Source organism: Oculina patagonica, chromosome 13 (genome assembly GCF_052425735.1).
Source record: "Oculina patagonica isolate OP01 chromosome 13, crgOcupat, whole genome shotgun sequence".
Taxonomy (NCBI): domain Eukaryota; kingdom Metazoa; phylum Cnidaria; class Anthozoa; order Scleractinia; family Oculinidae; genus Oculina; species Oculina patagonica.
Genome location: NC_135770.1, coordinates 27836544 through 27852016, shown reverse-complemented (window position 1 = coordinate 27852016; position 15473 = coordinate 27836544). Strand labels below are relative to the sequence as shown.

At 43.4% G+C, this 15473-nt stretch overlaps 1 protein-coding gene and 1 pseudogene across 1 annotated transcript; one reads left to right on the top strand and one right to left on the bottom strand.

Annotated features, from left to right (window-relative positions):
• Window positions 1–50: 50 nt before the first annotated feature.
• LOC144634162 (chondroitin sulfate synthase 1-like) lies at window positions 51–4468 on the top strand (annotated as a pseudogene).
• A 6712-nt stretch (window positions 4469–11180) lies between these two features.
• LOC144636010 (uncharacterized) lies at window positions 11181–13749 on the bottom strand. The gene is made up of 2 exons (XM_078495145.1): window positions 13406–13749; window positions 11181–11798 (listed from the first exon to the last, which is right to left on the bottom strand). Exons 1-2 carry the CDS (start codon window positions 13529–13531, stop codon window positions 11292–11294), a joined length of 633 nt encoding a protein of 210 aa, XP_078351271.1. The 5' UTR covers window positions 13532–13749; the 3' UTR covers window positions 11181–11291.
• Between the last annotated feature and the right edge of the window lie 1724 nt (window positions 13750–15473).

The following is a 15473-nucleotide window of genomic DNA, read 5'->3' as shown; positions in this document are numbered from 1 at the left end:
CACACTATTTGTTTCCCGCCTTTTTAGAGCAAAGACAGCCTTTTCTTCAGATGGAGCAAGTGCTTCGAACATTTCTATTATTTCTGTCCGGATTGATTATTGGCTTCCAGATTACGACGTTTGTGCAGCACAATCGATGCCATTTGATTTATAAAAGCAAATTAATATTTGGACCAAGAACACCGATTCTTGAAAACCGTCAATTTATCTTTGTTGGTGTGATGACAGCTGAGCAATTTCTGGAGACCCGAGCTAAAGCAGTGTTTGATACATGGGGCAGGAACGTTTCCGGAAAACTGATGTTTTTTTCAAGCTCGGGTGAAACTACGTTAGAAGCGCCAGTGATCAGTTTACCCGGCGTAGATGACTCGCAGTATCCACCACTGAAAAAGTCGCTAATGATGGTCAAATACATGTACGATCATCACATCGACGGGTATGAATGGTTCATGCGAGCGGACGACGATGTTTACGTTCGAAATGACAAGTTAGTACGCTTCCTACGGTCGTTAAACAGTTCCGATGATATCCACCTGGGGCATGCAGGAATCGGCAAGAAGGAAGAAAGAGAAATGCTGAAACTTTCGCCCGGAGAGAATTATTGCATGGGGGGGTCCGGGTGTGATATTGAGTCAAAGTGTTTTGAGAAAGGTTGGTCCACATCTTGAACACTGTCTTCAAACAGCACCAAAGGAACACATGCATGAAGATATTGAGCTTGGCAAATGTATACGACGTTATGCTGGAGTTTCCTGCACTTGGTCTCATGAGGTAAGCTGCTAATTATCACAAGTTTAAGGTACTTTGAACGCACTGCCTGAGCTTTATATGAGTGTCGGTAATATTTGTAAATCCCCGTCCGAACACTAAAAACTCGTTCAATTTCTCATGTGATAAATCTTTTTAAGTTATGTCGATACGTATATCGGTTAAAGTATAAGTTTACGTGCGTAAAACGTCTGAAAATCATTAAGTTTGTTTTCGTTCACACAAGTTCAGAGATAGTTTACGTATCGTTTACGCCTGTCCTCACGAAAACGATAAACCGATATGAAAAACGCTCAATAGAGAGGTTAAGGATGACGTTTATTTTTCCCGCAAACGGCAAAAATTCAACTTCTGTCGTCTGCTGTTTGGCGTTTTTAGGCGAAAATGAGTAGTTTTCTGTTTGTTGTGAATGTGGAATTTTTTCCCTATTTTTATGAGGGATTTATTTTAGAATTCGATAAAAAGGTAGCAAAATGAAAGGCAAGCTCGCGTTTGCCGTTTGCTGTATAACGTCAAGCGTAATCTCTCTAATATCTTTCCAACAAGGACGGCTGGGTACAAGACTGTCATTAAGCATGCGTAAATTAATTGATGTGAAGTCAGCGTTAACAAATGTATTCGTTTATGTCTGTCCACCCAAGAGTATGCATGAGATTTTGCTCCGTTTCCAAACTTGTTTACAAAAACTTTAATGTCGTTTAAGTGCGGACAAAAGGCGAAAATGTATAAAAAGTATTCGTTTACAGTCGTACCATGTGCACGAGGGGGGGGGGGGACTCCCATATAAAAGAGACGGGGAAGACCGCCGTTTCGCTAATGGGGGAAAAATAAAGTATTTTGCATGGTCTCACTAAGCTAAGAGTGTTCAGGGCAAAAAGCCAACACTTCTTCTAGCCGTTAAGGTCTTGGTTGGCTTTGCAGGTGAAGAACTGAAAACCGCCGTTAGCTGTGTTGGATATGCATGGAATTAAGATGGTTTCCGCCCAACATTCGAGCAATACAGGCAAAAATAAAGTTACTAAAGAGACCTCTTAGCATGGTAACAGTTTAAGTACAGCTTACAAAAACCTGCCAAAACTTTAGCACTCAAGCTGACCCCGCGAGAGAAAAATGGATTTGAAATTATCTATATTTCAGTTAAAACGGACGTTTCACGCCAGTTCAAATCAAAATGGCGGGCGTTTTAAACATTTGTACGACTGAATGCTTTGGAATTTAATTACAGGGTTACTAAGACAAACGAATTTCAGTAAGATCTTTTAAATGGTATACAAAATTTTGCGGTGCTATGAGCAGATTTTTGGTACTTAATTTTTGTACTCATTGTTTGAACTTTCAGCAGAATCCGTCTAAAATCTTTTTATCATCATCAATACTCGTCGCGCCAGTAGGCGCCTAAGGCCGTCACTGTCCACGTTTCTGGTTTCTGTAACACTTCTGTTTTTTTTTTTTATGGGGTAGGGCTCCTGGGTAGGGTTGTTAACCCTACGCCCAACCCCCAACCTGGAGGACCAGGGGGGGGGGGGTAACTCTTTGTCTGGTCTCTACCCTTCGACCTGTTCGGCATGGGTGGCCCTACCAGGAGTACAAGACTCCAGCCGACATAGCTCTAGGGGTCATTGAGACACGCAAACCGCTCCACCACGATAAGGTGGAGACCCCATTCGAAATCTTTTAGGAGTCACAATTAAGCTTAAATTAAGCCATGCCCAGATTGGTCTCCTTTAGAGGTTTAGTTCAAATATTTCGCCGAGCATCCCCGTCCTTTTTTATGGGAGTCATTTTATTTTAAAAAAATCAACCAACAGGAAAAGTTTGAACAAAAACTGTCAGATTGTGATTAAGTATTTGGCTTATTATTTCTTTCAGATGAATACACTTTTCTTTCATCAATACACTGGTAATGGATCAATGTTTAGAGGTGACCTGAACACAAAGACCATTAATGAAGCCATTACTCTTCACCCAATTAAACAACCTGCCTACATGTACCGCCTTCACTCGCACTTTATGAGCGAACGCATTCAAGATCTTCAACATAAAGCAGTAAAGCTCCAACGGGTTTTAAGGAACATGGATCGACTGCTTCAAGCAAATAGCAACGAACTCTCTCTTCAAGAGAAACGAAGCCTTCAGGATGAACGAAATCTCTATAATCCGTTGGCATTAAATAACACTGAAAAATGGGACATGTTTACCGGTTCTAAATCGATTTCCACTGATACTGGTTTAGAACCACCCCACAGAGCAGTGAAGAATGAAATCAACATTTTACTGGAGAAAACAAAGGAGCTTGTAAATGAAGAAGCTAGGAAAAATCAAAATATTAAAAAGCTGAAGGTCCAGAAATTAAAACATGGCTATAGACGTATTCACCCTCTATATGGCGTACAACAAATCGTAGAAGTATTAGTCAACGGAAAGATACAACGCAATAACCCATATGGTGAAACGAAAATTTATTACACTTCACAAAGAAGACGCCTGTATACCCAACAGCCATTTGGAAACTTGGTATACAAAACTGAGCCCGTTGACAGCATGCCCCCTTATGTACACTTTATTGTCCCCTTGGCAGAGCGTCTGGAAACGTTTCGACGTTTCATGAAGAATTTTGAATTGGTCTGCCTTAAAACACTTCAGAGAGTTAAGCTGGTAGTCGCATATTCTTCCCATGTGTCTTCTTCCCATGAACACAAAGTTATAATGAAGGAATATCAAGATAAATACCCCGAAGCAGTGCTTATATGGCTTGACGTTGCGGGTAACTTTTCCCGCGGGATAGCCCTTTCTCTCGCAGCCGATAAATTTGATCAAACAGCTCTGTTATTCTTGTGTGATGTTGACTTGATCTTTAACTCGGAGTTTATTGATCGCTGCCGAATGAACACGGCGCTCGGTAAACGAGTTTACTTTCCAATAATGTTCAGTCAGTTTGATCCTGATTTAACATACAAAAACAAAATCAAGCCAGACACGCACTTTACCATTAACAAAGATGCAGGAATTTGGAGGTGGTACTCGTACGGACCCGCGTGTATTTACCATCAAGATTTGGATGCTGTTGGAGGGTTTGACACCAGCATCAAAGGCTGGGGATGGGAAGATGTGGATCTGTTTGAAAGATTTGTAAACCACACAGAGATTGAGGTGTTTCGTGCAGCGGATCCTGGTCTAATACATGTTTATCATCATGTAAACTGTGATCCAAACCTTCCTGCTCGTCAACTGTTTATGTGCCAAGGTTCAAAATTCTCTGGACGAGCCTCTCAAAAGTCACTTATCAGAGCTATGCCCTCCTTTCAGAATGTAACCCACAACTAAAAAAGAAACCGGCTATTATGACATGATCATAATGGGATTTTATGGCAAGGCATTCTTGAAGGCAGTCGCCCCCAGGCTAAGGCGTTTGACGTATAAAGAGTATTGAGTTTCCAACCAATCACGATCAACCGATTTCGGGATGTCACAGTTCTTAAGCGTGCTCTACATTGCACTCGCCTCTTTTAGATGCACACCATCTCACTGGTCGCATCGCTTCGCTGTCAGTGAATTTTTTAATTTTCCACCTCCTCCCCTTCCGCCTGCCTGTGGATTACTGCCGTAGTTTACCTATATATTTTGTGCTTTAGTGTTTTATTTACATTTTTAGTAGGTGGCGGTTTTCCCCCCCACCTTTGCTGAGTAGATATTTGTTTAGTGTATAGAGCAGTTTTCAATTGAGTGTCGTAAAACCAAAACCAAAGTAATTACTCTGGCCAATCACAAAGGACACAGACAATCCAGTAAACCAATCAAAACTCGAAGCAAATACATGTAGCTGGCACAAAGCGCGGGAACTGAACGTGCGCGAGCGAGTCATGATTGGTTTTGGTTTTACTCCTGATTGGCTGAGAAAGTGGCGCGAGATTTTTAAGCCAATCACTAAGCGTAGTAATGCAAAACCAAAGCAAATGCAATTTACTTTCGACACTCAAGTGAAAACCGCTCTATCGGCAGATCTTGAAAATAAACTTCGTCACCTTAGGTGGCCAAATTTACTCCAACCAAAGCCTCTGTATTTCATTAAGTAGCCCTCAGCAAACGAGTGCGACGCCATGCAGAGCTCTTGATCGCGCATAGTTTATCCTTTTTCCTATATTGTTATAAAATGTCTTGTTATAAAAAGGAATGAAGCTGTATTTTAGTTCAAGCCGCTAAAAGGAGCCAATCGAACATAACCGTTGATGGATAGTTCTAAAATCAAGTACGTAGCTTTCAGGCCATCTCGGCACATAAATGACGTTTTTCAGTAAATGTTCTCTTCATGGTTTAATTTCTTAGGTATAGAATTTTCGTACTACAGTGACAAACACCAGGCCGGTACGCATGCGCATTACGCGCCTTGTACCTCTGAGGGAGAGAAAACGACCATTCTCGACCCCAGACTTTCTCTTTCTAGATTTAGCAAGACGCGACTCGCAGTCATGCACAAGTGAGGAGTTCTGGGGTGTAGAATGGTTAAGCGACCCAAGTTTCAGAAAAATGCAGAAAAATACCCGTGTGTGTCGCGTCGTGTCAGCGGAAGAAGATTTGTTACTGCTCATTTATATAACAAGAACCAGGAATTCTTAAAAGTGCTAGCTTTTGCCAATCCAAGCAACGGGAAAATGAAAATAAGTCAGTGACGTAGTTTGAGTATACAAGGACTAAAATGAGCTTGTAAGGAAAACGCGAGGAAAGCAATAAATATATTTTGTAATGGTTTAATTTGTTTACTTCACAAGCAGTATATATACAAGCCGGAATGCCCTGTTCTGTGTCAACAAGTATTTTAGGCGTGTATGTATGAAATGCGTGGGATACCCTCAAAGATTAGTGATAGCAGGAACTCATGGTGATAGGAGTTTTTAAGTTGTTCAAGAATCATGGGAAGGTATCTCTTTCTTTTTATTAAAGTGCCACTATGATCAAATTTTTGATTTCCAATTTTTTACATTTTCGTGTACAATAAGACTTTTTTACTCATCCTGCCAATTTTTAATTCATTACGAACATCAGAAGTCGTTTTATTTTAACGTTTATTTCCGATAATTTAGGGCCGCCATTAAATAACCTTGTTCCAAGGCTTGGTTGCGAATAGGGAGAAAATGACGTCAAAGGCTGCAAAATTCCTAACGGGTTGAAATTATAATAACAACATGTATTGAAAATCACGCGAAAAGCAACAAAAACTTTTGACTTGTTTTTCGTGCAATTTTCTATCCTGATTGTTATTCTAATTTCAACACGTGAGGTATTTTGGAGCCTTTGACGTCATTTTCTCCCTATTCGCAACCAAGCCTTGGAACAAGGTTGTTTAATGGCGGCCGTAAATTCTCTGGAATAAATGTTTTAATAAAACGACTTCTGATGTTCGTAATAGATTGAAATTTGGCAAGGTGAGTAAGAAAGTCTAATTGTTCACGACAATGTAAAAAAATGAAAATCAAAAATTTGATCATAGTGGCACTTTAATGTGTTTTGTGCATATATTTCATAATAATAAAAACGGTACTTAGTTTTTTTTTTTCAGATCTGTAATGCTTTGGTTAAATGGTATCTATGAGACTAGATTTGTACGTGAGACAAAATTACCCTGTGGGAGCTGAGGCCAGTGTACATTTGTAAGGCAGAGCACCCTCGACGGTCTCGTTTGTCTCACCTCACATGCGGGAAAAAGTGTCGTCGCCTTGACAACTACCACCCAATCATAGCGTGAGGCTGCATGGGAAAGGCGAGACTAATCAAAAATGCGTCCACTCTATCGGAGGCAAGGTGCTGGAGAAAGCCAAGAATTTGCAAACCATGTTTTTTTTCCGTATTCTTAATATAAATTGCAGAGAGGAGCAGTCGGATCAAAAGTTTGGTGTTCTGTAAGTTTGGTCTTCGAACTATGCACATGCGAAGATTTGGAGTAAGATGATCTAATTAAAAACAATTTTGGATTGGTTGTCAAACAGTAGTGTTTATCGAGCGTCGCAAGTGTTCACCAATGCATTAATTTAGGTAAGAGTAAACTAAAATCATTTTAGTTTACTCTTACCAGTTAAATAGTATTATATCCTCACTGTCTACTACTTAACACATCATGAAACTAAGTTATGGGAGAGAGATCCGCGGATTGTTGTGTAAAGAGGTAGACAGCGAGGATGGCCATAGGGACGTGAAGAGTTGTCAACCAACACCAGGGGAGGAGGGTGGGGCGAACCTTGATCCGACGTCTAGCTCGGCGGTCGCTGTGACACAGTGAAATCAAAGCCACGCGGTCTATTCTACTTATACGGGGAGCCCGCAATGCAGCAATGCATCCCTAGGGACCGCGGAGTATTTAAATAGTTGTTTCATGATGCGTTAATTAATTATTCAGTGAGAATAGTATTATATCCTCACTGTCTACTACTTAACACATCATGAAACTAAGTTATGGGAGAGAGATCCGCTCCTTGTAATTCCCTGAGGCAGTCTGCTATAACCCAGGCCTCCGGCTTCCCTGAAACGTACATCGACTTCATAACCTTCAATACCCAAACACTAAAACACCCAATACTCAATACTCAACACCCAACACTCCAAAACTTAAAGATTTATTAACTAACAATGAATGAAACAAAACAGAAAATAACAAAATAAAGCGCACTGGCGAGAAAAAACTCTAAGTCAAGGAATGCTACAGTTTAACCTTACAAAATTCTTTGCAAATTTCCCTGGTCAGAGAGGTCCGGAGCAGGCTGAGAGCCCTTTGAAGTAAGGTTAAATGTTACCCGTTCTAGCAACTGCAACGAAGTGGAAACATTAGAATGGCGCGTGTAATACAGGGCCATTTCTGTGCTTCGCCAACCCACGTACTGGGCAATCTGCTCTGGAGTACAACCCAAGCCTTTGAGGGTGTAAGAAATCCCTACCCGGAAGCTGTGAGGGGTCTCACCGTCATCGATGCCCGCGGCCTTAAGATACTTGTGAAGTCGTGCAGATACAGCTGACCCTCCAAACGGGCGATGTGATATAAATTTCTTATGTTCCGAAGATCTAAAGAAATACTCACCGAGAAGAGGGACACCCAACGACCCACAAGCTGCGATATAATAGTTAAGCCAAAAAACCGGGCAGGCGGGTACATTTGGAATACGTAACAAAGCAAAAGGGCGTAGTTGACCCGCGCGCCTCGTTTTGCTGAATGTAAAGTTAAGAAGAAACCCCTCCCTGTCCTTAAGGCGGAAAAGCTGATCTGCCTTTAAACGCCCCAGATCGGATGCTCTATCGCCCGTGTAAAAGTAAACGACAAAGAAAGTTACATCTCTGACCAAAAGGTATTTATTGAGAGGAGAAAGCCCAGAACCTTCAACAATAAGCCCACGGAGATAGGTAATCAAGCGGGTGAATTTGTCATAGAACAAAGGAACAGCTTGGCGAGGTTGCAAAGGTTGCTGGGCTTGCTCCTTTCTTACAAACTTGAGATATTCTTTTACACAAGGATGTGCCAGCGGGTTAGAAAACCCTGTACGGCCTAACTTATTGAAAATCGCTCGAAGCTTCCCTATATATGAATCGACAGTTCCAGCGGCCAGACGCTTAGGGCAATCACAGGTCTTCCTGGAGCATGAGCGTACATGGATTTTTTGTTTTCCCGCAGTATCCTTGCTAACCAAAAACTTTACGATATCTTCAGCGGACGCAGCAGAGACCTTCTTTGGAAGTACCAAAGAGCGTAAGAAACTTGATAGCTGAATTTCCAAAGAATCCTTCTGTCGTTCATAAGGTCTGTTTCTAAACGACTCTCGGAATTCTGCGAAACGCTTGTTAATCAGAGGCATGTCCACATTAGGACGGGCTCCTTGTGTTGGTTCACGCGACGTGGGATTACCACAGGCTTGGCAAAAATTAGCATCACTGTCGTTCGGGTAACGGCAGGCGGAACATCTGAAAGCAGGTTTCCATAAGCGTTCGATCTATATAGACAAGCACAAATACACAGCTTACCAGGAGCAGATGCAACGAAAAACCCACAGATCCCATGGTAAGGGCCTAGCAATGAATTCTGGGGAGGAGCGAGAAGGGAAAAGCAATATAGCCGGATCACCTTTCCTTCCAAGAAGAAAGGAATCCACTGCTATGGCCTGGAGTAAAGCCCACCAATAACGATGCGGGTGTAGACGAGGGACAATAATGGTAAAAGCGAAACGCTGATGTTGATCAAAAAGGTATCGCAACAACGGTCCCACGAGGACGAAAGGAGGAAAAACATATACATTATGTTCCACTGGTACCGGTTGAGCGAAAACGTTAACTCCTGAAGAAAACGGGGTTGGCCAAGGCGAGTATTGAGGCAACAAACTTCCATCCCTCTCTCTGCGACAATTACTGTCTAAAGACATCAAATCAAACGTGTGTGGCCCAAACATCGCTTGAACTCGGGCCCACGCCTTCTCAGACAGAGAACAATCAATATCAGACAGAGAACGGGAGGGCGCGTCAGCAATGTTTTCACTCGATGGGATATACTTCAAATGTAGAGCAAAATTTCCAGCTCGAGACATTTCTTCTATCTTGTTTATCTCCTGGTTGACCAGGGAACTTTACAACCGCCATTTTCCCAAGCCGCTCGGAGCGTCATGTTATCCGTCCATACGTCGATCCTTGTGTTTTTGATAGAAGGGAAAAGGGAGCTTAAAGCGTTGCATAAAGCCCTAGCTTCAAGGATATTGATATCGTCTTCAAGGTCGGTCCAGTAATCTCGTATTTGCTGACTCAGACCATCTTTTACTAATACTGCCCCCCAGGCCCTCTGAGAGGCGTCGCTGAACATTGTGACAGAGAGATGATGCTCCGATCGCCAAGGCAAGTGTCCCGACCAGTTATCCAGAAAAGTCCATTCTTGGAGTTCCTGTCGCAAAGGTCCCTGAATCGGGACAGAAATCTTAGAATTCTTGGCAACGACGGCAATTGCTTTGAACACTTCTCGTACATACAGCTTGCAAGCCGGAATTGCAAGACTAAAGGATAGTGCTTTCCCTGCGAAGCGTTGCAAGCTCTTTACGGGCGCACAAGAGGATCCCAAGAGTTCTTCGCGCAACGCTCTAAATTTCTCCTTTTTATCGGGCGGGATAAAAAAGGCTTGCACTATAGAATCGGAGATAAAACCCAGGAATCTAACAAAAGTGGACGGTTCTGGGGAACTCTTAGCAAGGTTAACAAAATATCCTGCTGAAATGAGAAGGAACAACAGGATAAAGGCTGCTGCTTGGGCGAGTTGGCGACTAGGCTGGCAATCCACTAGGCCGGAAAGGAACAACTGGCCGACATGTCTGTCATCAATGTACTGCGATAGGGGAACGCCCAAAGATCGAGCGGCACTAGTGACGACAAGGCCTGTGTTATGGTATAAAAAGGCACTTGCTTTCCATCCGAACGGCAAGGTACAGAAAGAAAAATAATAGCCCCTCCAGGAAAAACTGAAAAATTCCTGGGAGTCCGGGTGAATCTTAAGGTGCTGGTATCCATTCTTATCATCAAAGGTTGTCTGGAAATGCCCTGGGAAGACATAACGAGGCAGATCCGGGAGGTGATCTAATTTGAATGGAAGATCCCGAACCCATAAATTTAGAAAACGTTCGTCGTGGCAAAGACGTGGTTTTGATGGTTCGACTGTCAAAGGAAGGACTAAATGCGGGGGAGAGCATACGCCAACCTTGCCGTAGACTTTGATGACACCCTGAGACACCCAAGCCAAAACTGTTGTATCAATGAAATCGGTATGCTGATGGCAACAAGAAGAGTTCAGAAAACTGGAAATTGGCGGGACAGCAGAGTCATAATGTCTACCTTTAAAATTCCCCTTGAAATGACGGAAGAAATCATGAACCCTCACTCCCTCTCGGATTATCTGCAACAAATTAACTTGAGGACAAACGTAACCAGTTGAAGAGATGAGGTGTTCCCAGAAATCAACATGATCATGCAAACTGCCAGCCTGAAAATAATCTGGATGTCTGAAACGTAAGTGCGCCAAGTTTGCAAGGGATGGGTCTTTGCTGACAAGCTCTGCTGATACAGTGGGGCCAACGAAGGATAAGGGTTCCCCGTTTATATCACACCATACGATGCCAGGCTTCGGGCGGGAAAGGACTTCCTGCAGGGAAACCGCGAAGTCCTGGAAAAAACACGTCGAACGAAAAACAAAAATAAGAAACTCGAAAACAAAAAACAGGGGAAACCCCTTATCCTTCGTTGACCCCAGCTCTGATCATAGACCAGAATAAAGGCACTGAGAAGGCCCCCCAGGGTCAACGAAGAAATGAGGTAAAAAAACCCAAAAGGATTGAAACGCAAATAAACTAGAGAACATTCTTTATTAACCAAAAAGAAAAATACAAGTGATCGATAAAGGCAAAAGTTTTGACTCCTTACGCAAGGAAAAAACGAGCTAAACCATAAATAAATATGACATAGAAATCAGAAGCACAGGAAAGGTACAAAAATCGTACTCCACGCCCTGACAATAGTCGCTAACGCCTTGAGTTTCCGCGTCCTCGTCCGCGGCCACACTCCCTGGCAAAATGCCCGGGTTGGCCACATCTATAGCAGTTCCCTGGACTATAGATGTAAGGGCGTTGGCGCCTGAAGTGGCGGGTGCTGTTACGACTCTGGAACCCAGGCTCTTCTCGTTGGATTGACTTTAAAAGCGCCGAAGACTCTTTCGCTACCTTGGCCCTAACAGGGTCGCCTAAAAGCCCCAAAAGTAGCTTTCTATGAGCGGAGGGTGAGAGGACACTGGATCTCCCCTTCAATTCATCCAATATGGCTGCGAAGTGGTCTGCCTTCTCGTGGGCGGACGACCTGGCCGCTCGTACTAGGGCCTCAACGAGAGATGACGCCTCCCAAGGATCGTAAATTGATTCTGGTTTCAGAAGAGCGTTACGGACTGACGCAAGAGCGGTGGTAACTACGTCAACGCCTTGCCTGTCCTCCAGAGCCTTCAACTTGTCCTCAAGCAACTTAATACGATCGTCCGCCTAGGGGTTGACGGAAAAAGGGAAGCATTACATTGAAACTCTTTATCTCCTCTTTAGCCCCAGTACTGACCGATCGCAAAAGAAAACACGATAAAATATGTTCGTACCAGACAAGACTATCTACCGAATAAGTACCAGACCGTATCCCAAAGAAACTTCGCTCCAAAGCAGGAAATCCGGCTCCCGGAGCCAGAAAGTTTCCGGATTGTATGCCCAATATCCCGTACGTACCCTGAAACCAAAAACCGCCGGGCTCCCAGAGCCGAAACGGACCCGAACCGTATACACAAATAATTATTTGTTTAAAAACAAAACTGACTCACAATAAACAACCCCGGCTGCCAGAGCCAAACAACGGTCCCGGACCGTTTACACAATAAATATCTTGTTCAAAAACGACACCGGCTTCCGGAGCCTAACGGTCCCGGACCGTTTACACAATAAATAACTCGTTAAAAACGACACCGGCTTCCGGAGCCGAAACGGTCCCGGACCGTTTACACAATAAATATTTCGTTCAAATATCACCGGCTCCCGGAGCCAAACAACGGTCCCGGACCGTTTACAAGTGACTATTTCGTTCAAAACAAACACCGGCTCCCGGAGCCGAACGGTCCCAGACCGTTTACACAAAATAAAATATCTCGTTAAAACAACAGCGGCTCCCGGAGCCGAACGGTCCCGGACCGTTTACACAATAAATATTTCGTTCAAAACATCACCGGCTCCCGGAGCCAAACAACGGTCCCGGACCGTTTACAAGTGACTATTTCGTTCAAAACAAACACCGGCTCCCGGAGCCGAACGGTCCCGGACCGTTTACACAAATAAATATCTCGTTAAAACAACACCGGTTCCCGGAGCCGAACGGTCCCGGACCGTTTACACAATAAATATTTCGTTCAAAACATCACCGGCTCCTGGAGCCAAACAACGGTCCCGGACCGTTACAAGTGACTACTTCGTTAAAACAAACACCGGCTCCCGGAGCCGAACGGCCCCGGACCGTTTACACAATAAACATCCCGTTAAAAAACAACACCGGCTCCCGGAGCCGAACGGTCCCGGACCGATTACACAATAAATATTTCGTACAAAACATCACCGGCTCCCGGAGCCAAACAACGGTCCCGGACCGTTTACAAGTGACTACTTCGTTCAAAACAAACGCCGGCTCCCGGAGCCAAACACAATAAATATATCGTTAAAAAACAACACCGGCTCCCGGAGCCGAACGGTCCCGGACCGTTTATACAAAAGTATTTGTTAAAGACAAAAACAAGACCAAGGACGCTATAAAAAATCCCTATAAAACGAAACAAGAGGTCCCGGAGCAGAACCGGCAACTATAGAGTAGATAACAAGAAAGAGACGAACCAAAACGCCTGGGAAACAAGCTGGAACGAACCGAGTAAGCAAAATACTAAAAAAACGCCGACAAAAGCCCCAGGGACACGTGCAACATGAAAACATGCTAAGCAAAGTGCTAGCGAAACTAGGAAAACAAACAACCCAAAAAATGCTGTAGAAACGATATGAAAACGCGTCCTACAAACGAGTAGCCAAAGCCATAGACGAAAGAAACGCACTAAAAAACTGAATGTTACCTGATTAGGCGCCGCCGGTTGAGCAACCGGTTCAAGAACAGGCTCTGCCACAGGTTCTGCTGCCGGTTCAGGAATTGCGGGTGGTTCTGCCGCCAAAGGAGGTAGTTCTCCCGCCGGTTCCGCCATTGAAAGGAACGAAAGACGAGCTGGTGTTGGTTGACAAACTAAAAAGACAAGCGAACCTTGATCCGTCGTCTAGCTCGGCGGTCGCTGTGACACAGTGAAATCAAAGCCACGCGGTCTATTCTACTTATACGGGGAGCCCGCAATGCAGCAATGCATCCCTAGGGACCGCGGAGTATTTAAATAGTTGTTTCATGATGCGTTAATTAATTATTCAGTGAGAATAGGTTTGAATGCTTTATAACAGTCAAGAAACATCACATGGACAACATATGATGTAAAATGTGAACTTTACTAGCTGTTTGTTATATTTTCTTTCGATATAAATTTTTGCTATAAAGTTTCATACAAATCTTTATAATTTTGACGCCGCCATTTTGACCAAATTGTCAAAGCGTGATCCTGAACCCCCTGGGAGTCTCCTCGCAAAGTAGTCGGCTGACTTCATCGAAAGCAGTAATTTTCGCGGGAATTAAAGGCTTAGCTAAAAATAACTTTACTTATACGTGAAAACGCCGTTGCACAAATATACGAAAGTTGCACGCTCCAGGTAATGGGCTCCTGGTTACGTACAAAGCTATATTTGTCAGTGACTGTCTTCAGTGCAAAGTGAAGGATTCAATCTCATTCCCAGAGCCTGCGCGTTTTCGGACAGCGGTGATTGAACGCGCTGGTGCTGACCAAAAGGATCGCAGTCAATTGCATTTGCTTGTGTGTAGCGCGGTTAATACCGAAACAGGTAGACTGTTTTTTTTCGGAGACGCGTGTAACAGTTGATTTCGGCGCCAACCGTCAGCGATTTTGATCACGTGGCTTTGCTTGTCAAACCAAAAAGGTGATCGCACGTCATCACGACTTGTTTGGACTGGGACAGATTTTGTCAAAACGGGAAAAACTTCAAAGGAGCCATTGTCTGACCTTGTCTAGCCCGTGCGTCACGTTTGCAGACGAACTAAACCCCGTCTGTACCGCAGGCTACCATTGTCCTGCCCGAAGGCGGGAAAAATGTCAGGAAAATCCGCATTCCCATGTCCCTTGAAAAGATGCAACTAGTCCAAAACTTTGCAGCGAGAACCTGCTGCGGCGTGAGAATATTCGACCATATCACCCCAGCACTCAAGAACTTGCGCTGGATGCCATTTAAGCAACAGCTGTACCTGCGCGGAGCCACATTAACTTTTAAGTGTATGGCGGGCTGTGCCCCCGAATATCTTACTAAACTTTTCACAACTTGGGAACAGGCAACAGGGCGATCCACACGCAACTGCCAAAAGCTGCAGATCCCACTATTCAAAACTAGTACAGGGAAAAAATCTTTTGCTTTTCGGGCAATTACCAGTCTAATAGTCTAAAACTATCAATGAATTTTAACGACTTCAAGAGGATAGTAGAATTATAAATAGAATTATATATCGATTTTTAATTTATTTTTATTTTTATTCATGTTGTACATATCACTGAAAAGCCCCATTGGGGGAGTTTTTTAAAAAACCTATTATTATTATTATTATTGTGACTCCCGGAAACAATACGTTATTGATTGGCCATTGTGTGTGGTTTTTTTTTCTGAGAATTTATGCGCGACCTCAAGTTTCAAGAACAAATTAACGCATTGATGTTTACATCACCGATGTTTTTTTTTCTCTTTGCGGAAAATGTTATGAGAAAAAAACTGAATTGTTTTACAGTATTCCGTTGTTTTGCGATCTAAATTGCCACAAGTGAAGCCTTCATAATGCCCAACCCTTCAAATTTATGTGGCTGTGTAATGCTGAGTAAGACAAACAAATTTATCCCAAAAGACAGAATTTGTTAATTTCGCGTTTTTGCTTTGCATAAAGCGACTGAGAAATAAACCAAGATGTCCGGAGCAGGTGCAAAGCTATTGTACTAGTCATTTCACCTTTTGTTCCGGCTTCAAGATGTATCTGACAACTTGTTGCAA